General features: G+C 44.7%; 1 protein-coding gene across 2 annotated transcripts in view; it reads left to right on the forward strand.

Moving 5' to 3' along the window:
* The window catches only part of LOC124014209 (stromal interaction molecule 2-like), a 97,882-nt gene that overhangs the window by 42,814 nt on the left and 30,030 nt on the right, over positions 1-25,038 (forward strand). For both annotated transcript variants that reach the window (XM_046328978.1, XM_046328979.1), the window contains exon 2: positions 13,496-13,626. In XM_046328978.1, coding sequence (XP_046184934.1) covers positions 13,496-13,626 — 131 coding nt within the window. The remainder of the gene's footprint in view (positions 1-13,495; positions 13,627-25,038) is intronic.

Consider the following 25,038-nt stretch of genomic DNA (forward strand, 5'->3'; position numbering starts at 1 on the left):
ATTTGTGGATGACCCCTCTGTTCCTCAGGATTTTAAGTGCTTGTGCAAGGCTCTGTTCCTGGAAGACCTCTCTCAGCTCCCCTGTGTTCCTGTGGAAGACCTCTCTCAGTGTGTCTCTCTTTGGAAGACCTCTCTCTCTCGCCCCTCTTTGTTCCTCTCGCTCTGGCTCTCTCCTTCTCTCTGTCAGGTGTGTGTTCCTCTCTCTGGAAGACCCGTGTCAGGTGTGTGTTCCTCTCTCTCTCCCCTCTCTCTTTCTCTCTCTCTCGCTCTGCTCTCTCCCGATCTCTTCTCTTCTCTCTCTCCCTCTCGCACCCTGCTCTCAATCTCTCTCTTGGTCCCAGCTATCCTCCAGTTAACGACTAGCTGGCTAATGAAATGTGTCCTAATAGCTGTGCTGAGGACCTGAAATAGTAGACCGTAGAGAATCGTTAGTTACTGTTCTTTGAAAGTGGCTGGCCTGTCCAGTTGAGTTATGACACTGCCATATGGTTACAGTTGACAAGGAGCTAGTTTGTTCCATGTTGACGTCACGCCCCTTGTATACATGTGCTCACATGCTATTGTTGCCTTGACCGTTGCTACTGTCAGGTGTGTGTTACTGTCTAGGGGAAGACTACTGTCAGGTGTGTGTTCCTGTACTAGGGGGAAGACTACTGTCAGGGGTGTTCCTACTGTCGGGGGCGTTGCTACTGTGGAAGCGTTGTGTCAGGTGGTGTTCCTGTGGGCCTACTGTCAGGTGTGTGTTCCTGTGGAAGACCTGTGTCAGGTCGGGTGGTGTTAGGGGCGTTGGTGCTGTCGGGGCCTGTGTCAGGTGTGTGTTCCTGTGGGGCGTTGTACTGTCAGGGGTGTTCCTGTGGAAGACCTGTGTCGGGGTGTTCCTGTGGAAGCTACTGTCGGGGCGTGTTCCTGTCTAGGTGGAAGACCAGTGTCAGGTGTGCTACTGTCTTGATACTGTCTGGGGCCTTGATACGGTCTGGGGGCCTTGATATGGTCGGGTTCCTTGGTGCTGTAGGGGGCGTTGGTGCTGTAGGGGGCGTTGGTGCTGTCGATGTGTTGATTAGAGGTCAACCAATTTATGAGTACCGATTTATTGGAGGACAAAAAAAAACACAGATACTGATTAATCAGACGATTTTATTATGATTTATATATATATATACAATTTCCCTAGTTAATATTGCCTGCCAACATTAATTTCTTTTAACCAAATTTGCAAGTTTAAAAAATTATACTTGTGTATTGATTTAAAAAAGGCATTGATGTTTATGGTTAGGTACATTCGTGCAACAATTGTGCTTTTTTCCCGCAAATGCACTTTTGCTAAATCTTCCCTGTTTGGTGAAGTTGGCTGTCTTTGTTAGGAAGAAATGGTCTTCACACAATTTGCAACGAGACAGGCGGCCCAAACTGCTGCATATACCCTGACTCTGTTGCACTGAACGCAAGATAAGTGATACAATTTCCCTAGTTAAAATAAATGAATGTTAGCAGGCAATATTAACTAAATATGCAGGTTTAAAAATATATACTTTTGTATTGATTTTAAGAAAGGCGTTGATGTTTATGGTTAGGGACACATTGGTGCAACGACAGTGCTTTTTTCGCGAATGCACTTGTTAAATCACCCATTTGGCGAAGTTTGAAGTAGGCTGTGATTCAATGATAAATTAACAGGCACCGGATCGATTACATGCAACGCAGGACAAGCTAGTTAACCTCTTGCTCCTACCTGACACGCAGGCGTCCCATCTAGACATCTGGAAATGCAAATGCGCTACGCTAAATGCTAATAGCACTCATTAAAACTCAAATGTTCATTAAAATACACATGCAGGGTATTGAATTAAAGCTACACTCGTTGTGAATCCAGGCAACAAGTCAGATTTTTTAAATGCTTTTCGGCGAAAGCATGAGAAGCTATTATCTGACAGCATGTAACACCCCAAAAGACCTGCAGGGGACGTAAACAAAATAATTAGCATAGTCGGTGCTACACAAAACGCAAAATAAAATATAAAACATTCATTACCGGGTTTGACCATCTTCTTTGTTGGCACTCCTAGATGGTCCCATAAACACTATTGGGCTGTCTTTTTTTGATTAAATCGGTCCATATATAGCCTAGATATCGATCTATGAAGACTGTGTGATCAAAAAAAAAATAGCGTTTTAATAACGTCATTTTTTATGATTTATATATATATAAATTTCCCACAAAAACATTTGCCAAATACTTTTGTAATGCAACTTTAGGTATTAGTAAACGTTAATAAGCGATCAAATTGATCACGAGGCGATGTATATTCTAACGTCTGTTTAATGTCCGGGTAAAACCAAAATATCCGGTGTATTGAAGAAATGGGCATTGATCTTTCTTGGTTTGACAAGAAACAAATTGTAGGCAAATGACAAGACTTTTGACATCGTTTGTGAAGCTGTCTTTGTTGCAAGGAAGAATTGGTGGTTCACCTTTTCAATCGGTTGAAGTTGCCAAACATGGATTATACTTTTTCCATTTTCAGTGATCAATTTTCCTAGTTAAAATAAATGAATGTTAGCACGGCTATTACTAAGTACAGGTTTAAAAATTTATACTTTTGTATTGATTTTAAGAAACGTTGATGTTTTCTAGGGACACATACTAATCATATGCATATACTATATTCCTGGCATGAGAAGCAGGGTGCTGAAATGTTGCACGATTTTTAACAGAATGTTCGAAAAAGTAGGGGGTAGGAGTAACAGGTTAACCTAGTAATATCATCAACCATGTGCTGTTAACTAGTGATTATCATAAGATTGACTGTTTTTTATAAGGTAAGTTTACCTTGGCTCCTTGCTGCACTCGCATAACAGGTAGTCAGCCTGCCACTCAGTCTCCTCGTGGAGTGCAATGTAATCGACCATGATCGGTGTCCAAAAATGCCGATTACCGATTGTTTTAACTTGATGATGCAGTAGGGGGCGTTGTTGATACAGTAGGGGACATTGAGTGTTAATAGGGGACAGGGGTTGATGATACAGGGGGTGTTGATGATGCAGTAGGGGGCATTGATGATACAGTAGGGGACATTGATGATAGGGGACATGATGATACAGTAGGGGTCATTGATGATAGGGCACATTGATGATACAGTAGGGGGTGTTGATGATACAGTAGGGGGCGTTGATGATACAGTAGGGGGTGTTGATACAGTAGGGTGTGTTGATGATACTGTAGGGTGTGATGATGATACTGTAGGGTGTGTTTATGATACTGTAGGGTGGGTTGATGATACTGTAGGGTGTGATGATACAGTAGGGTGTGTTGATGATACTGTAGGGTGTGTTGATGATACTGTCGGGTGTGATGATACAGTAGGTTGTGATGATAGGGGACATTGATACAGTAGGGGTCATTGATGATAGGGGACATTGATGATACAGTAGGGGGCGTTGATGATACTGTAGGGTGTGTTGATGATACTGTAGGGTGTGTTGATGATACTGTAGGGTGTGTTGATGATACTGTAGGGTGTGTTGATGATACTGTAGGGTGTGTTGATACTGTAGGGTGTGTTGATGATACTGTAGGGTGTGTTGATGATACTGTAGGGTGCGTTGATGATACTGTAGGGTGCATTGTTGATACAGTAGGGTGTGTTGATGATACAGTAGGGTGTGTTGATGATACTGTAGGGTGTGTTGATGATACTGTAGGGTGTGTTGATGATACTGTAGGGTGTGTTGATGATACTGTAGGGTGTGTTGATGATACTGTAGGGTGTGTTGATGATACAGTAGGGTGTGATGATACAGTAGGGTGTGTTGATGATACTGTAGGGTGTGATGATGATACAGTAGGGTGTGATGATGATACAGTAGGGTGTGTTGATGATACAGTAGGGTGTGTTGATGATACTGTAGGGTGTGTTGATGATACTGTAGGGTGTGTTGATACAGTAGGGTGTGTTGATACTGTAGGGTGTGTTGATACAGTAGGGTGTGTTGATACAGTAGGGTGTGTTGATACAGTAGGGTGTGTTGATGATCCAGTAGGGTGTGATGATACAGTAGGGTGTGTTGATGATACTGTAGGGTGTGTTGATACAGTAGGGTGTGTTGATACAGTAGGGTGTGATGATACAGTAGGGTGTGTTGATGATACTGTAGGGTGTGTTGATGATACTGTAGGGTGTGTTGATGATACTGTAGGGTGCGTTGATGATACTGTAGGGTGCGTTGATGATACTGTAGGGTATGATGATGATACTGTAGGGTGCATTGATGATACTGTAGGGTGTGTTGATACAGTAGGGTGTGTTGATACTGTAGGGTGTGTTGATGATACTGCAGGGTGTGATGATACAGTAGGGGGTGTTGATACTGTAGGGTGTGTTGATGATACTGTAGGGTGTGTTGATACAGTAGGGTGTGTTGATGATACTGTAGGGTGTGTTGATACAGTAGGGTGTGTTGATACAGTAGGGTGTGATGATACAGTAGGGTGTGTTGATGATACTGTAGGGTGTGTTGATGATACTGTAGGGTGCGTTGATGATACTGTAGGGTGCGTTGATGATACTGTAGGGTGTGTTGATGATACTGTAGGGTGTGTTGATGATACTGTAGGGTGTGTTGATGATACTGTAGGGTGTGTTGATACAGTAGGGTGTGTTGATACTGTAGGGTGTGATGATACAGTAGGGTGCATTGATGATACTGTAGGGTGTGTTGATACAGTAGGGTGTGTTGATACTGTCGGGTGTGTTGATGATACTGCAGGGTGTGATGATACAGTAGGGGGTGTTGATACTGTAGGGTGTGTTGATGATACTGTAGGGTGTGTTGATGATACTGTAGGGTGTGTTGATACAGTAGGGTGTGTTGATACAGTAGGGTGTGATGATACAGTAGGGTGTGTTGATACTGTAGGGTGTGTTGATGATACTGTAGGGTGTGTTGATACTGTAGGGTGTGTTGATACTGTAGGGTGTGTTGATACTGTAGGGTTTGTTGATGATACTGTAGGGTGTGTTGATGATACAGTAGGGTGTGTTGATGATACAGTAGGGTGTGTTGATGATACTGTAGGGTGTGTTGATGATACAGTAGGGTGTGTTGATGATACAGTAGGGTGTGTTGATGATACTGTAGGGTGTGTTGATGATACTGTAGGGTGTGTTGATGATACTGTAGGGTGTGTTGATGATACTGTAGGGTGTGTTGATGATACTGTAGGGTGTGTTGATACAGTAGGGTGTGTTGATACAGTAGGGTGTGATGATACAGTAGGGTGTGTTGATGATGTGTTGATGATGTGTTGATACTGTAGGGTGTGTTGATACTGTAGGGTGTGTTGATGATACTGTAGGGTGTGTTGATGATACTGTAGGGTGTGATGATGATACTGTAGGGTGTGTTGATACTGTAGGGTGTCTTGATACAGTAGGGTGTGTTGATACTGTAGGGTGTGATGATACAGTAGGGTGCATTGATGATACTGTAGGGTGTGTTGATACAGTAGGGTGTGTTGATACTGTAGGGTGTGTTGATGATACTGCAGGGTGTGATGATACAGTAGGGGGTGTTGATACTGTAGGGTGTGTTGATGATACTGTAGGGTGTGTTGATGATACTGTAGGGTGTGTTGATACAGTAGGGTGTGTTGATACAGTAGGGTGTGATGATACAGTTGGGTGTGTTGATACTGTAGGGTGTGTTGATGATACTGTAGGGTGTGTTGATGATACTGTAGGGTGTGTTGATACTGTAGGGTGTGTTGATACTGTAGGGTGTGTTGATGATACTGTAGGGTGTGTTGATGATACAGTAGGGTGTGTTGATGATACAGTAGGGTGTGTTGATGATACTGTAGGGTGTGTTGATGATACAGTAGGGTGTGTTGATGATACTGTAGGGTGTGTTGATGATACTTAGGGTGTGTTGATGATACTTATGACATCCAGGGTGTGTTGATGATACTGTAGGGTGTGTTGATGATACAGTAGGGTGTGTTGATGATACTGAAGGGTGTGTTGATGATACTGTAGTGTTGATGATACTGTGGTGTGTTGATGATACTGTCGGGGTGTTGATGATACTGTCGGGTGTGTTGATGATACTGTAGGGTGTGTTGATGATACTGTAGGGGGTGTTGATGATACTGTAGGGTGCGTTGTTGATACAGTAGGGTGCGTTGTTGATACTGTAGGGTGCGTTGATGATACTGTAGGGTGTGTTGATGATACTGTAGGGTGTGTTGATGATACTGTAGGGTGTGATGATGATACAGTAGGGTGTGCTGATGATACTGTAGGGTGTGTTGATGATACTGTAGGGTGTGTTGATGATACTGTAGGGTGTGATGATGATACTGTAGGGTGCGTTGATGATACTGTAGGGTGTGATGATACTGTAGGGTGTGTTGATGATACTGTAGGGTGTGATGATGATACTGTAGGGTGTGTTGATACAGTAGGGTGTGTTGATACTGTAGGGTGTGATGATACAGTAGGGTGTTTGATGATACTGTAGGGTGTGTTGATACAGTAGGGTGTGTTGATACTGTAGGGTGTGTTGATGATACTGTGGGTGTGATGATACAGTGGGGGTGTTGATACTGTAGGGGTGTTGATACTGCGGGTTGTTGATGATACTGTAGGGTGTGTTGATGATACTGAAGGGTGTGTTGATACAGTAGGGTGTGTTGATACAGTAGGGGTGATGAGGACAGTTGGAGTGTGTGATACTGTAGGGTGTGTTGATGATACTGTAGGGTGTGTTGATGATACTGTAGGGTGTGTTGATGATACTGTAGGGTGTGTTGATACTGTAGGGTGTGTTGATACTGTAGGGTGTGTTGATGATACTGTAGGGTGTGTTGATACTGTAGGGTGTGTTGATACTGTAGGGTGTGTTGATACTGTAGGGTGCGTTGTTGATACAGTAGGGTGTGTTGATGATACAGTAGGGTGTGTTGATGATACAGTAGGGTGTGTTGATGATACAGTAGGGTGTGTTGATGATACAGTAGGGTGTGTTGATGATACTGTAGGGTGTGTTGATGATACTGTAGGGTGTGTTGATGATACTGTAGGGTGTGTTGATGATACAGTAGGGTGTGTTGATGATACTGTAGGGTGTGTTGATGATACAGGGGTGTTGATGATACTGTAGGGTGTGTTGATGATACTGTAGGGTGTGTTGATGATATTGTAGGGTGTGTTGATGATACTGTAGGGTGTGTTGATGATACAGTAGGGTGTGTTGATGATACTGTAGGGTGTGTTGATGATACAGTAGGGTGTGTTGATGATACTGTAGGGTGTGTTGATGATACAGTAGGGTGTGTTGATACAGTAGGGTGTGTTGATGATACAGTAGGGTGTGTTGATACAGTAGGGTGTTGATGATACAGTAGGGTGTGTTGATGATACTGTAGGGTGTGTTGATGATACTGTAGGGTACGTTGATGATACTGTAGGGTACGTTGATGATACTGTAGGGTGCGTTGATGATACAGTAGGGTGTGTTGATGATACTGTAGGGTGCGTTGATGATACTGTAGGGTGTGTTGATGATACTGTAGGGTGTGTTGATGATACTGTAGGGTGCGTTGATGATACTGTAGGGTGCGTTGATGATACTGTAGGGTGCGTTGATGATACTGTAGGGTGTGTTGATGATACTGTAGGGTGCGTTGATGATACTGTAGGGTGTGTTGATGATACTGTAGGGTGTGTTGATGATACTGTAGGGTGTGTTGATGATACTGTAGGGTGCGTTGATGATACAGTAGGGTGTGTTGATGATACTGTAGGGTGTGTTGATACAGTAGGGTGTGTTGATACTGTAGGGTGTGTTGATGATACAGTAGGGTGTTGATGATACAGTAGGGTGTTGATGATACAGTAGGGTGTGTTTTCCCAGTCCTCTGTTTGGTTTAGACCCCCTGCTCCGTCTCTCCAGAAACTCCTGATCCTTAGATTACAGTAGATCCAATATTGAGTTAAGGGATCAGAATGTGTTAACATAATGCAGTGGCGTGTATCAAAGTGACCACGTACAGGTGAGAGTAAAGGACACATGTCGTGTTGTCATTGGATAATGCTAGCTAGCCAATGAATGAAGCCACGGGAATTTCTGGTGAATAGTGCCATCTTTGGCCAGGGTACGTTGGAGGAAGTGCTGGTGGGAAACCCAGACCCATGTGTCTGCCGTAACTTTCCTCTGACTACCACGTAATCTACACCAACCACCGGAACCAGCAGGCACCCACAACCACACGCAGATCCAGCGTTACCCAGCGTCCCCGGTGTCTGTGTGCATGTGTGTGTGTGTGTGTGTGTTAGCGAGGGATCTGTGCCTAAGGACAACTACAGAATGAGAAATGACAATGCTTTTTCTTTTAGCTCGCCAGTTAATTGCTAGGTCCCAGTCAGTAACTGTGGTATTAGCTGTCTGAGTAGAAGTCATGGTTACTTACTACTGCTACTCTCTGCTTCAGGTCTTTCACGTTGGTTTTCTTTGACCTTGTAATAAAGAGGTGTATTTTGATGCACTGACTATAGCTGTTCTCTCTGTTCTGGTGGTTTATTTATGGACATGGAGAAGGGAATTAGTGTCGTGTTGATGATACCGTCAATAATTGATATTGTCGTTAAGGTTAAGGAGAACCGGTACACTGTATCAGTTAGAAGGCAACAAGATAACACCAGGGACAACAAACACAACACCAGGAACAACCCATAGCGCAAGCAACCAACACACATCTCACATGAATGGAAAACATCTCTTGTTTATGTCACCTCGAAATAGACTTCCTCCTTTTTATTTCCATTCATCTTGCCGCCCACTCACCCAGGATGCTTTGTGATCCTGCGAGCGCTGAGATCTTTTTCCTGCGAAGCCAGAGACGGCATACCACCAGACGACCGCCACACACAGGAAGTTGCCTTCATAAACAACGTGTCCTCATAAACCCACAAACAGATGTCGTCGTGAAACCCACATACACTTTCAAATCACTCCTTTTACAAACAGCACCAGAACCAGTTGTGCCTGCTCTGTCAGCAATACTTAATGGATTCAGATGTTTCCATATGCATCCAGAACATCTTTCTTCAGAAGTGCAGATGGGGCATTTTACTGCAGATGTTTAGCATAGTTTCATATTGGCAGTAGATTTGCTGTAGTTGTAACAGTGACAGGACTACAGGACACATTTGCTCTGAAACCAGATGTTTCCTTCATGTTGTGAGTTTGTTCTCATGTGTGTGAGAGAGCAAGCGAGAGGGAGACGTTCCATTGTTGAGGTTTTCCAAGATAAGCCCACTGGTTTCCAGGGACTATTTTTAGCTCTCAGTTCTCAAATTTGACCCCTTTTGGGTCGTATTCTGACGGGTGTTTTTATTTATCATGAGTCCCCCGGAACACAGTGTCACCACGGATCACTTCACTTCCTGTCACATGGGTCATTGTAGGGTCATTATTTCACACACATATACACACTGAAAATATGACATCTGAGAGGAAGGGAATGGGAAGGTGAGTTTTGTGTTCCTGAATTGCAGCAGGTGGCCTACCCAAGTTCCATTTTTTATTTTCCAAGACTTTTGATAATAACTTAAAACACTTTTCTCAAATTGGGCTCAACTTAAACAAAATAGTAGTATTACTGTACACGGTCTACAGGGTTTTTGTCTTCTGTACAGCGATAAAACATGAACATCACCATCTCTTTCCTGGGTGGACAGCATGGCATGTCTTTGTAGAATGGATGTGCTGTAAGAAGTGGTGAGGGAGTTGGACTTGAGACTCATGGTTGTTGTCACACTGATGCAATACGGAATGCACTTAGCGCTTAAGATATCACCAGGTAGCCAAATAGATGCTATGTAAATATGTACATTTCTGTGACGGAGGACGCCTGCTAAGCAAATGAATTATATGACCTTTGTAAACATCATTTAGATATGCTAAAGCCTCCTTCAAAAACGTTTTGTCTTCATGACAAGTTGCATTTCACTATTTACCTGCATTACTTTGATTATAATGTCAATGATTTGCTGAACATATTTTATATGTATTTCTTCCAGTTAAGCGATATCGTCCAATCACGCGCCCTTGCCAATAGTTTTGCCAAGTAACATGGGTTTCTTACCCCGTGTCCTCTCACCTGTACTTAGCCTGGGCTGTGGTCCAATCAAAAGTCAATGTTTCCTTTTATCCATACAGTTAACTACATCATTTACAACATAGGGATGCAGCAGAGATAATGCTATGACCTGGTCTAAAGCAGAACACCAGTCAGTATCTGGTGTGACCACCATTTGACTCATGCAGCACGACACATCTCCTTCGCATAGAGTTGATCAGGCTGTTGATTGTGGCCTGGTGAATGTTGACCCACTGCTCCTCTTCAATGTCTGTGCAAAGTTGCTGGATTTTGGCAGGAACTGGAACACGCTGTTGTAGACATTGATCCAGAGCATCCCAAACATGCTCAATGGGTGACATGTCTGGTCAGTGTAAAGGCCACAGAAGAACAGGGACATTTTCAGCTTCCAGGAATTGTGTACAGATCCTGACGACATGGGGCCCGGCATTATCATGCTGAAACATGAGGCGATGGCGGATAAGTGGCACAACAATGGGCCTCACTCATCACAGTATCTCTGTGCATTCAAATTGCCATAAATAAAATGCAATTCATCCATGAAGAGCACACTTCTCCAGCGTGCCAGTGGCCATCGAAGGTGAACATTTGCCCACTGAAGTCGGTTAGGATGCCGAACTGCAGTCCAGTCAAGACCCTGCTGAGCATGCAGAGGAGCTTCTCTGAGATGGTTTACAGTTTGTGCTGAAATCCTTTTGGTTCATTAGCTGTCCGGGTGGCTTGTGAAGAAGCCGGGTGTGGAAGTCGGATTTAAACACATTTTAGAGAAGAAAGCTTTTTGTGCGTATTGAATATTTCTGGGATCTTTTATTTCAGCTCGTGAAACATGGGACCAACACTTTACATGTTGATGCAGTGTTTTCGTTTCTGTGTTAGTGTGTATTGCTCAACAGATAATGCCTTACTCATTGTGTCCAGTGGAATATTGTTTAAAGAGAGAGTGTCTTATTCTATAGATCCCAGCTGGTTATACACACTGCACTCACTATACTGTCTGTCCTGACAAACATAGTAATGACTGGTCCATGTGCAGTGTACACTACATTATCAGCTGTGTGTAGGTTGTCATCTGTGCATGTGTGCACTTTTGTGCAGTTATAGAGAATACATAGGCATGCTTTTGTGAATGTGTATGTGTTCCATTGGACTGTATAGATAATGTGTGTGGCACTCGCTCAGACAGTTTGGCGCAGGCCCAGATCACACTGTCCTTTTGAAAGGGATACAGTGGCTTGCGAAAGTATTCACCCCCCTTGGCATTTTTCCTATTTTGTTGCCTGACAACCTGCAATTAAAATTGAATTTTTTATTTATTTACACAACATGCCTATCACTTTGAAGAAGCAAAATATTTTTTATTGTGAAACAAACAAGAAATAAGATAAACAACTGAACTTGAGCGTGCATAACTCTTCACCCCCCCAAAGTCGATACTTTGTAGAGCCACCTTTTGCAGCAATTACAGCTACAAGTCTCTTGGGGTATGTCTCTATAAGCTTGGCACATCTAGCCACTGGGATTTTTGCCCATTCTTCAAGGCATAACTGTTCCAGCTCCTTCAAGTTGGATAGGTTTCTGCTGGTGTACAGCAATCTTTAAGTCATATTCTCAATTAGATTGAGGTCTGGGCTTTGACTAGGCCATTCCAAGACATTTAAATGTTTCCACTTAAACCACTCGAGTGTTGCTTTAGCAGTATGCTTAGGGTCATTGTCCTGCTGGAAGGTGAACCTCTGTCCCAGTCTCAAATCTCTGGAAGACTGAAACAGGTTTCCATTAAGAATATCCCTGTATTTAGCACCATCCTTCAATTCTGACCAGTTTCCCAATTCCTGCAGATTAAAAACATGGTGTTCTCGGGGTGATGAGAGGTGTTGGGTTTGCCTCCAGACTTAGTGTTTTCCTTGATGGCCAAAAAGCTAAACCTTTCTCTCATCTGACCAGAGTACCTTCAACAATATGCTTGTGTTTGCTTTTTTTGTTCTTTAAGCAATGGCTTTTCTTTCTGGACACTTTTCCGTAAAGCCCAGATCTGTGAAGTGTACGGCTTAAAGTGGTCCTATGGACAGATACTCCAATCTCAGCTGTGGAGCTCTGCAGCTCCTTCAGAGTTATCTTTGTCCTCTTTGTTGCCTCTCTGATTAATGCCCTCCTTTTTGAATATTTTGAAACTATTTTTGATTTCACTTAACCAGTTTTGACTATTTTGTGTATGTCCATTACATGAAATCCGCATAAAAATCTATTTAAATTACAGGTTGTATTGCAAAAAAATAAGAAAAATGCCAAGGGGGGATGAATACTTTTGCAAGGCACTGTAGGCTGTACTGCTGGACTCATTTGCTGTAGGATTCTCTCGAGCACAAATGAAAACAATGTGGCCTCTTGGGATGTGAGAGGAATATCATACCAGACTGTAAAATGGAAACATTGCTGGAAGAGGGTTTCTCAGACATGATGTTTTTGACAGGATACAATAGTGCCCATGCGGAAATCCAATGACACAGTTTTGCTCTCTGATGCTGTTAAATGTCTTCAATACAATCTCTAGAATTAAGTTTGAAAATTTCAGACATTCATTTTAGAGAGGCTCTGTTCTTTGCAACCTTGGAGTGACGTGACCTTGTGGTACAGCACTATTCACCTATTAGCACAGTGTTTTTAAAAACAGATCATGTCAAATAAATATGTACATAATAAATCATGTAAATAATAAATCCTGTAAATCTGTCTGGACGTGAATTGTGAACATCTGTCAACGTCTCGCCAAATGGATGTTTATAGATGTGATTATACCATGGCATTATGGAATTCTCATTTCTGATTGGCTTGGAGGGCATTCTAGAGCGTTCATTATTTCCTTGCAGCGCACGGTTTATCTGCACGGTCAAATTCAATGGCTATAGTTCATTCTTACATGTTCTATATTTGAGCTGCTTTTGAAAGCAAAAGTCAAATTTGGCATTTGTTGAGTTAGATTGTCCTTAATAGCAAGCTAGGACTGATGGTTTGGTTAGCTAAACTAGCAAGTCTGTGTTTGGTTATCAAGGCAACTACTGTATCTATCTAGTCAACTCGCAAGCTACTTCAGTGGATGTTGAACACATTTCTTGTGCCAAATCAAAGCATTTCTGGCGGAAAATGTGTGAAATTATAGCCATGGTATAACAGGGATAATCAAATATGCGTTCTCTGGAAAGAGTTCCGCCACTTCCACGCCATTCATTATTTAGCATAAAATGCCCTCATTGATTATCCCTTACTTATTAATACACAAGCCTGCGACCTTTAACCTGAGTATGACCTATAACATTTGATCTTTTGAACTCTCTCCAGACCCCTGTCTGACAGTGATGCCTCCATGCATGGGTGACGCAGACCGTTTCAGCCTGGAGGCCCTCCGGGTCATTCACAAACAGCTGGATGACGACAATGACGGGGGAATCGAGGTCAACGAGAGTGTAGAGGTGAGTCATACTAAAACTGGATTAGTCTGTATGTGACATTCGCTGATCATTTGTGATACCAAGTCATTGGTGTTATCAAGTCATGTATGTGACCTGATTATTTCTGTTACAAGTCATGTGTGTAATTTGGTCATTGTTGTTATGAAGTCATCTCTGTTACCAAGTCGTCATTGTTCCCTGGTCATTTCTGTTTTCCAAGTTATTATTTTTTTATGATAATGTTTTGAGTATGCATTGTTAAGGTGGGAACGCTTTGTGGCTTTACAAGTTGACCTGAACTTGGCCTTAAAGCCTTACAGCCTCATAAACAACGCCATAAACTAATGGAGTAATGTTTGCAAGCCATTATCAGCTTAGGAAGCTCGTGGAGAGATAGTGGAGATAAGAGAGGGAGAGAGAGAGAATTATAACATGATAGGCCTTTCTCAGTGTGATTGACAGTAAGACCACCATGACCTGGTCTGACCTATAACCTCTCGTAATCAGCACCGTCTTAGTTGAATAAAAAAAAAAACATTTATTGTGTGTGTGTGTGTGCTTACACATTTGTGTTTGTGTGCCCATGCATGTGTGGGATGACGGAGCAAGGCCCTGCACCTTTATGGGAGGACGGAGCAAGGCCCTGCGCCTTGAAAGAGTAAAGAGAAGCTTCGTAAAAGCCCATGTTTATGGCCCCAGTAGGATTTGATAGCTCTTCTTGAGTGCAAGGAGGCAAAAAGTTGCCCATTCTGCCAAGACATGAGCTGTCCTCAGATCAGCCCTTAAGAGGACGGTTGTAGTGTCACTAGAGATCCCCAGTGGTGTACGACTAGGTGCAGGGTGAAGTTCCATGTAGACTCTGATCTTGGGTGATTAAAAAAAACAACATTTATTTAATTTTCACCACTAATGGTTAAGGTTAGGATTTGGGGAGGGGAATTTGATCCTACATCTGTACCCCAAGCGAAACTTGACCCGGGAATGTGTGACTATTCCCAGGGAGATTGGATTGACACACTCAGGCCAACATGTGACATGGTCTGCCTCTTTTCTGTTCATGCTGTGTTTGGAGCCTAACCGTTTTAGAAAATTCACCCAATTTTACACTGAGTGTACAAAACATTAAGAACACCTGCTCTTTCCATGACAGACTGACCAGGTGAATCCAGGTGAAAGCTATGATCCCTTATTGATGTCAGTTGTTAGATGAAGGGGAGGAGACGGGTTAAAGAAAGTTTTTTAATCCTTGAGACATGGATTGTGTCTGTGTGCCTTTCAGAGGGTGAATAAACACAATATTGAAGTGTCTTTAACCTATCTAGGGTATGTGGGAAGCTAGCATCCCACCTGGCCAACATCCAGTGAGGTTGCAGAGCGCCAAATTCAAATACAGAAATACTCATTACAAAAAACTCAGAAAAGATACAACTATTTTACATAGGTTTAAAGATGAACTTCTTGTGAATCCAACCACAGTGTCAGATTTAAAACATGCTTTACGGCGAAAGCAAACCATGCGATTATTTGAGAACATAGCCCAGCAGACAAATCATTACAAACAGTAACCAGCCAAGTAGAAGAGTTACACAAGTCAGAAATGGAGATGAAATTAATTGATGATCTTCATATTGTGGCACTCAGAAGACATTCATTTATTCAATAAACGTTCATTTTGTTCGATAGAGTCTCTCTTTATATCCGAAAACCTCCGTTTTGTTCGCATTTTCTTCAGTAATCCACAGGCTCAAATGCAGTCACAACAGGCAGACAAAAAAATCCTAATTTTATCCGTAAAGTTCATAGAAACATGTCAAAAGATGTTTATATTCAATCCTCATGTTGTTTTTAGCCTTAATAATCTATAATATTTCAACCTGGCAATAACATCGTCAATATAAAAGGTAAACAAAGGCACTCTCTCGGTCGCGCTCATGAAAAAGCTCTGTGACACGGCAGGGTCCACTCATTCAGACTGCTCTTACTACCTCATTTATCAGAATACAAGCCTGAAACAATTTCTAAAGACTGTTGACATCTAGTGGAAGGTATAGGAACTGCAATTTGAGTCCTAAGTCAATGGATACTGTAATGGCATTGAATAGAAAATCCTACTTCCTGAATGGATTTTTTCTCAGGTTTTCGCCTGCCAAATCAATTCTGTTATACTCACAGACATTACTTTAACAGTTTTTGAAACTCTAGAGTGTTTTCTATCCAAATCTACTAATTATATGCATATCCTATCTTCTGGGCCTGAGTAGAATGTTTAATTTGGGCACGCTTTTCATCCAAATTTCAAATGCTGCCCCCTACCCTAGAGAAGTTAAACAGGGTATGGTAGTAGGTACCAGGAGCACAAGTTTGTGTCAAGAACTGCAATGCTGCTGGATTTGTCACTCAACAGTTACCAGTGTGCATCGAGAATGGTCCACAGGCCACAGAACATCCAGCCAACTTGACACAACTGTTGGAGTCAACATGGACCAGCATCCCTGTGGAACGCTTTTGACACCTTGTAGAGTCCATGCCCTGATGAATTGAGATGCGCTGAGGGCAACAGGAAGGTGTTCCTAATGTTTGGTATACTCAGTGTATATATATTATTCCCAATAACTTGTTTGACACACTTTGTTTGATAATTTTATTATTAATGAAAAATTGTGTTAAGGGTAGAATGCCTTTTGGGAGTTTGTAAGAAAAGTGAAGTTGGTGTTGATGGTGACAGGGTTGATGGTGACAGGGTTGATGGTGACAGGGTGACAGGGTTGATGGTGACAGGGTGACAGGGTTGATGGTGACAGGGTTGATGGTGACAGGGTTGATGGTGACAGGGTTGATGGTGACAGGGTTGATGGTGACAGGGTTGATGGTGACAGGGTTGAGGATACAAGGGTTGGAGAAAGGGGCCAATTTAGGGATGTCCTCACCCCCTGCCACACACATCTTGGCCCACCCCCACCCATAATGTGGGAGTGACACCAGCATTTCCCCTCTACTTCTCTTACACACACACACACACACACACACACACACACACACACACACACACACACACACACACACACACACACACACACACACACACACACACACACACACACACACACACACACACACACACACACACACACACACACACACACACACACACACACACACACACACACAACCTCAATCTCTCTTCCTGGCAGTAGTGAGGTAACGGGTGACAGTGATGAGGTAACGGAGTTGACAGTAACCTTGTCACAGGGGACATAATATGGTGATAGTGACACCAGTAGTGAGGGTTCTAGTGTAGTGTAGGGCTACTGGATAGTGACACCAGTAGTGAGGGTTCTAGTGTAGTGTAGGGCTACTGGATAGTGACACCAGTAGTGATGGGGTTCTAGTGTAGTGTAGGGCTACTGGATAGTGACACCAGTAGTGATGGGGTTCTAGTGTAGGGCTACTGGATAGTGAGACCAGTAGTGATGGGGTTCTAGTGTAGTGTAGGGCTACTGGATAGTGACACTAGTAGTGATGGGGTTCTAGTGTAGGGCTACTGGATAGTGACACCAGTAGTGAGGGTTCTAGTGTAGTGTAGTGCTACTGGATAGTGACACCAGTAGTGATGGGGTTATAGTGTAGGGATACTGGATAGTGACACCAGTAGTGATGGGGTTCTAGTGTAGTGTAGGGCTACTGGATAGTGACACCAGTAGTGAGGGTGCTAGTGTAGTGTAGGGCTACTGGATAGTGACACCAGTAGTGAGGGTTATAGTGTAGTGTAGGGCTACTGGATAGTGACACCAGTAGTGAGGGGGTTTTAGTGTAGGGCTACTGGATAGTGACACCAGTAGTGAGGGTTATAGTGTAGTGTAGGGCTACTGGATAGTGACACCAGTAGTGAGGGTTCTAGTGTAGGGCTACTGGATAGTGACACCAGTAGTGATGGGGTTCTAGTGTAGGGCTACTGGATAGTGACACCAGTAGTGATGGGGTTCTAGTGTAGTGTAGGGCTACTGGATAGTGACACCAGTAGTGATGGGGTTATAGTGTAGTGTAGGGCTACTGGACAGTGACACCAGTAGTGATGGGGTTCTAGTGTAGTGTAGGGCTACTGGATAGTGACACCAGTAGTGATGGGGTTCTAGTGTAGTGTAGGGCTACTGGATAGTGACACCAGTAGTGATGGGGTTCTAGTGTAGTGTAGGGCTACTGGATAGTGACACCAGTAGTGATGGGGTTCTAGTGTAGGGCTACTGGATAGTGACACCAGTAGTGATGGGGTTCTAGTGTAGGGCTACTGGATAGTGACACCAGTAGTGATGGGGTTCTAGTGTAGGGCTACTGGATAGTGACACCAGTAGTGAGGGTTATATTGTAGTGTAGGGCTACTGGATAGTGACACCGGTAGTGATGGGGTTCTACTGTAGTGTAGGGCTACTGGATAGTGACACCAGTAGTGATGGGGTTCTAGTGTAGGGCTACTGGATAGTGACACCAGTAGTGATGGGGTTCTAGTGTAGTGTAGGGCTACTGGATAGTGATACCAGTAGTGATGGGGTTCTAGTGTAGGGCTACTGGATAGTGACACCAGTAGTGATGGGGTTATAGTGTAGTGTAGGGCTACTGGATAGTGACACCAGTAGTGATGGGGTTCTAGTGTAGTGTAGGGCTACTGGATAGTGACACCAGTAGTGATGGGGTTCTAGTGTAGTGTAGGGCTACTGGATAGTGACACCAGTAGTGATGGGGTTCTAGTGTAGTGTAGGGCTACTGGATAGTGACACCAGTAGTGATGGGGTTCTAGTGTAGGGCTACTGGATAGTGACACCAGTAGTGATGGGGTTCTAGTGTAGGGCTACTGGATAGTGACACCAGTAGTGATGGGGTTATAGTGTAGGGCTACTGGATAGTGACACTAGTAGTGATGGGGTTCTAGTGTAGTGTAGGGCTACTGGATAGTGACACCAGTAGTGATGGGGTTCTAGTGTAGGGCTACTGGATAGTGACACTAGTAGTGATGGGGTTCTAGTGTAGTGTAGGGCTACTGGATAGTGACACCAGTAGTGATGGGGTTCTAGTGTAGTGTAGGGCTACTGGATAGTGACACCAGTAGTGATGGGGTTCTAGTGTAGGGCTACTGGATAGTGACACTAGTAGTGATGGGGTTCTAGTGTAGTGTAGGGCTACTGGATAGTGACACCAGTAGTGATGGGGTGAGTGGGGTTCTGGATAGTGACACCAGTAGTGATAGGTAGGGCTACTGGATAGTGACACCAGTAGTGATGGGGATGGCTACTGGATAGTGACACCAGTAGTGATGGGGTTCTAGTGTAGTGTAGGGCTACTGGATAGTGACACCAGTAGTGATGGGGTTCTAGTGTAGTGTACGGCTACTGGATAGTGACACCAGCAGTGATGGGGTTCTAGTGTAGTGTAGGGCTACTGGATAGTGACACCAGTAGTGATGGGGTTCTAGTGTAGTGTAGGGCTACTGGATAGTGACACCAGTAGTGATGGGGTTCTAGTGTAGGGCTACTGGATAGTGACACTAGTAGTGATGGGGTTCTAGTGTAGTGTAGGGCTACTGGATAGTGACACCAGTAGTGATGGGGTTCTAGTGTAGTGTAGGGCTACTGGATAGTGACACCAGTAGTGAGGGTGCTAGTGTAGTGTAGGGCTACTGGATAGTGACACCAGTAGTGATGTGATGCTAGGTTCTAGTGTAGTGTAGGGCTACTGGATAGTGACACCAGTAGTGATGGGGTTCTAGTGTAGTGTAGGGCTACTGGATAGTGACACCAGTAGTGATGGGGTTCTAGTGTAGGGCTACTGGATAGTGACACCAGTAGTGATGGGGTTCTAGTGTAGGGCTACTGGATAGTGACACCAGTAGTGATGGGGTTCTAGTGTAGGGCTACTGGATAGTGACACCAGTAGTGATGGGGTTCTAGTGTAGGGCTACTGGATAGTGACACCAGTAGTGATGGGGTTATAGTGTAGTGTAGGGCTACTGGATAGTGACACCAGCAGTGATGGGGTTATAGTGTAGTGTAGGGCTACTGGATAGTGACACCAGTAGTGATGGGGTTCTAGTGTAGTGTAGGGCTACTGGATAGTGACACCAGTAGTGATGGGGTTATAGTGTAGTGTAGGGCTACTGGATAGTGACACCAGTAGTGATGGGGTTCTAGTGTAGGGCTACTGGATAGTGACACCAGTAGTGATGGGGTTCTAGTGTAGGGCTACTGGATAGTGACACCAGTAGTGATGGGGTTCTAGTGTAGGGCTACTGGATAGTGACACCAGTAGTGAGGGTTATAGTGTAGTGTAGGGCTACTGGATAGTGACACCAGTAGTGATGGGGTTCTAGTGTAGTGTAGGGCTACTGGATAGTGACACCAGTAGTGATGGGGTTCTAGTGTAGGGCTACTGGATAGTGACACCAGTAGTGATGGGGTTCTAGTGTAGTGTAGGGCTACTGGATAGTGACACCAGTAGTGATGGGGTTCTAGTGTAGGGCTACTGGATAGTGACACCAGTAGTGATGGGGTTATAGTGTAGTGTAGGGCTACTGGATAGTGACACCAGTAGTGATGGGGTTCTAGTGTAGTGTAGGGCTACTGGATAGTGACACCAGTAGTGATGGGGTTCTAGTGTAGGGCTACTGGATAGTGACACTAGTAGTGATGGGGTTCTAGTGTAGTGTAGGGCTACTGGATAGTGACACCAGTAGTGATGGGGTTCTAGTGTAGTGTAGGGCTACTGGATAGTGACACCAGTAGTGATGGGGTTCTAGTGTAGGGCTACTGGATAGTGACACTAGTAGTGATGGGGTTCTAGTGTAGTGTAGGGCTACTGGATAGTGACACCAGCAGTGATGGGGTTCTAGTGTAGTGTAGGGCTACTGGATAGTGACACCAGCAGTGATGGGGTTCTAGTGTAGTGTAGGGCTACTGGATAGTGACACCAGTAGTGATGGGGTTCTAGTGTAGTGTAGGGCTACTGGATAGTGACACCAGTAGTGATGGGGTTCTAGTGTAGGGCTACTGGATAGTGACACTAGTAGTGATGGGGTTCTAGTGTAGTGTAGGGCTACTGGATAGTGACACCAGTAGTGATGGGGTTCTAGTGTAGTGTAGGGCTACTGGATAGTGACACCAGTAGTGAGGGTGCTAGTGTAGTGTAGGGCTACTGGATAGTGACACCAGTAGTGATGGGGTTCTAGTGTAGTGTAGGGCTACTGGATAGTGACACCAGTAGTGATGGGGTTCTAGTGTAGTGTAGGGCTACTGGATAGTGACACCAGTAGTGATGGGGTTCTAGTGTAGGGCTACTGGATAGTGACACCAGTAGTGATGGGGTTCTAGTGTAGGGCTACTGGATAGTGACACCAGTAGTGATGGGGTTCTAGTGTAGGGCTACTGGATAGTGACACCAGTAGTGATGGGGTTCTAGTGTAGGGCTACTGGATAGTGACACCAGTAGTGATGGGGTTATAGTGTAGTGTAGGGCTACTGGATAGTGACACCAGCAGTGATGGGGTTATAGTGTAGTGTAGGGCTACTGGATAGTGACACCAGTAGTGATGGGGTTCTAGTGTAGTGTAGGGCTACTGGATAGTGACACCAGTAGTGATGGGGTTATAGTGTAGTGTAGGGCTACTGGATAGTGACATCAAGAGTGATGGGGTTCTAGTGTAGTGTAGGGCTACTGGATAGTGACACCAGTAGTGATGGGGTTCTAGTGTAGGGCTACTGGATAGTGACACCAGTAGTGATGGGGTTCTAGTGTAGGGCTACTGGATAGTGACACCAGTAGTGATGGGGTTCTAGTGTAGGGCTACTGGATAGTGACACCAGTAGTGAGGGTTATAGTGTAGTGTAGGGCTACTGGATAGTGACACCAGTAGTGATGGGGTTCTAGTGTAGTGTAGGGCTACTGGATAGTGACACCAGTAGTGATGGGGTTCTAGTGTAGGGCTACTGGATAGTGACACCAGTAGTGATGGGGTTCTAGTGTAGGGCTACTGGATAGTGACACCAGTAGTGATGGGGTTCTAGTGTAGGGCTACTGGATAGTGACACCAGTAGTGATGGGGTTATAGTGTAGTGTAGGGCTACTGGATAGTGACACCAGCAGTGATGGGGTTATAGTGTAGTGTAGGGCTACTGGATAGTGACACCAGTAGTGATGGGGTTCTAGTGTAGTGTAGGGCTACTGGATAGTGACACCAGTAGTGATGGGGTTATAGTGTAGTGTAGGGCTACTGGATAGTGACATCAAGAGTGATGGGGTTCTAGTGTAGTGTAGGGCTACTGGATAGTGACACCAGTAGTGATGGGGTTCTAGTGTAGGGCTACTGGATAGTGACACCAGTAGTGATGGGGTTCTAGTGTAGGGCTACTGGATAGTGACACCAGTAGTGATGGGGTTCTAGTGTAGGGCTACTGGATAGTGACACCAGTAGTGAGGGTTATAGTGTAGTGTAGGGCTACTGGATAGTGACACCAGTAGTGATGGGGTTCTAGTGTAGTGTAGGGCTACTGGATAGTGACACCAGTAGTGATGGGGTTCTAGTGTAGTGTAGGGCTACTGGATAGTGACACCAGTAGTGATGGGGTTCTAGTGTAGTGTAGGGCTACTGGATAGTGACACCAGTAGTGATGGGGTTCTAGTGTAGGGCTACTGGATAGTGACACCAGTAGTGATGGGGTTCTAGTGTAGGGCTACTGGATAGTGACACCAGTAGTGATGGGGTTCTAGTGTAGTGTAGGGCTACTGGATAGTGACACCAGTAGTGATGGGGTTCTAGTGTAGGGCTACTGGATAGTGACACTAGTAGTGATGGGGTTCTAGTGTAGTGTAGGGCTACTGGATAGTGACACCAGTAGTGATGGGGTTCTAGTGTAGTGTAGGGCTACTGGATAGTGACACCAGTAGTGATGGGGTTCTAGTGTAGGGCTACTGGATAGTGACACTAGTAGTGATAGGGTTTTAGTGTAGTGTAGGGCTACTGGATAGTGACACCAGTAGTGATGGGGTTCTAGTGTAGTGTAGGGCTACTGGATAGTGACACCAGTAGTGATGGGGTTCTAGTGTAGGGCTACTGGATAGTGACACCAGTAGTGATGGGGTTCTAGTGTAGGGCTACTGGATAGTGACACTAGTAGTGATGGGGTTCTAGTGTAGTGTAGGGCTACTGGATAGTGACACTAGTAGTGATGGGGTTCTAGTGTAGGGCTACTGGATAGTGACACTAGTAGTGATGGGGTTCTAGTGTAGTGTAGGGCTACTGGATAGTGACACTAGTAGTGATGGGGTTCTAGTGTAGTGTAGGGCTACTGGATAGTGACACCAGTAGTGATGGGGTTCTAGTGTAGTGTAGGGCTACTGGATAGTGACACCAGCAGTGATGGGGTTATAGTGTAGTGTAGGGCTACTGGATAGTGACACCAGTAGTGATGGGGTTCTAGTGTAGTGTAGGGCTACTGGATAGTGACACTAGTAGTGATGGGGTTCTAGTGTAGTGTAGGGCTACTGGATAGTGACACCAGTAGTGATGGGGTTCTAGTGTAGTGTAGGGCTACTGGATAGTGACACCAGTAGTGAGGGTGCTAGTGTAGTGTAGTGCTACTGGATAGTGACACCAGTAGTGATGGGGTTCTAGTGTAGTGTAGGGCTACTGGATAGTGACACCAGTAGTGATGGGGTTCTAGTGTAGTGTAGGGCTACTGGATAGTGACACGAGTAGTGATGGGGTTCTAGTGTAGTGTAGGGCTACTGGATAGTGACACCCGTAGTGATGGGGTTCTAGTGTAGTGTAGGGATACTGGATAGTGACACCAGTAGTGAGGGTGCTAGTGTAGTGTAGGGCTACTGGATAGTGACACCAGTAGTGATGGGGTTATAGTGTAGGGCTACTGGATAGTGACACCAGTAGTGAGGGTTCTAGTGTAGGTCTACTGGATAGTGACACCCGTAGTGATGGGGTTCTAGTGTAGTGTAGGGATACTGGATAGTGACACCAGTAGTGAGGGTGCTAGTGTAGTGTAGGGCTACTGGATAGTGACACCAGTAGTGATGGGGTTATAGTGTAGGGCTACTGGATAGTGACACCAGTAGTGAGGGTTCTAGTGTAGGTCTACTGGATAGTGACACCAGTAGTGATGGGGTTCTAGTGTAGTGTAGGGCTACTGGATAGTGACACCAGTAGTGATGGGGTTCTAGTGTAGGGCTACTGGATAGTGACACCCGTAGTGATGGGGTTCTAGTGTAGTGTAGGGATACTGGATAGTGACACCAGTAGTGAGGGTTATAGTGTAGTGTAGGGCTACTGGATAGTGACACCAGTAGTGATGGGGTTCTAGTGTAGTGTAGTGCTACTGGATAGTGACACCAGTAGTGATGGGCTTCTAGTGTGGTGTAGGGCTACTGGATAGTGACACCAGTAGTGATGGGATTCTAGTGTAGTGTAGGGCTACTGGATAGTGACACCCGTAGTGATGGGGTTCTCGTGTAGTGTAGGGCTACTGGATAGTGACAACAGTAGTGAGGGTTATAGTGTAGTGTAGGGCTACTGGATAGTGACACCAGTAGTGAGGGTTCTAGTGTAGGGCTACTGGATAATGACACCAGTAGTGAGGGTTATAGTGTAGTGTAGGGCTACTGGATAGTGACACCAGTAGTGATGGGGTTCTAGTGTAGTGTAGGGCTACTGGATAGTGACACCAGTAGTGATGGGGTTCTAGTGTAGTGTAGGGCTACTGGATAGTGACACCAGTAGTGATGGGGTTCTAGTGTAGGGCTACTGGATAGTGACACCAGTAGTGATGGGGTTCTAGTGTAGGGCTACTGGATAGTGACACCAGTAGTGATGGGGTTCTAGTGTAGTGTAGGGCTACTGGATAGTGACACCAGTAGTGATGGGGTTCTAGTGTAGGGCTACTGGATAGTGACACTAGTAGTGATGGGGTTCTAGTGTAGTGTAGGGCTACTGGATAGTGACACCAGTAGTGATGGGGTTCTAGTGTAGTGTAGGGCTACTGGATAGTGACACCAGTAGTGATGGGGTTCTAGTGTAGGGCTACTGGATAGTGACACTAGTAGTGATAGGGTTTTAGTGTAGTGTAGGGCTACTGGATAGTGACACCAGTAGTGATGGGGTTCTAGTGTAGTGTAGGGCTACTGGATAGTGACACCAGTAGTGATGGGGTTCTAGTGTAGGGCTACTGGATAGTGACACCAGTAGTGATGGGGTTCTAGTGTAGGGCTACTGGATAGTGACACTAGTAGTGATGGGGTTCTAGTGTAGTGTAGGGCTACTGGATAGTGACACTAGTAGTGATGGGGTTCTAGTGTAGGGCTACTGGATAGTGACACTAGTAGTGATGGGGTTCTAGTGTAGTGTAGGGCTACTGGATAGTGACACTAGTAGTGATGGGGTTC

This window comes from Oncorhynchus gorbuscha, linkage group LG25, assembly GCF_021184085.1.
Source record: "Oncorhynchus gorbuscha isolate QuinsamMale2020 ecotype Even-year linkage group LG25, OgorEven_v1.0, whole genome shotgun sequence".
Taxonomy (NCBI): Eukaryota; Metazoa; Chordata; class Actinopteri; order Salmoniformes; family Salmonidae; genus Oncorhynchus; species Oncorhynchus gorbuscha.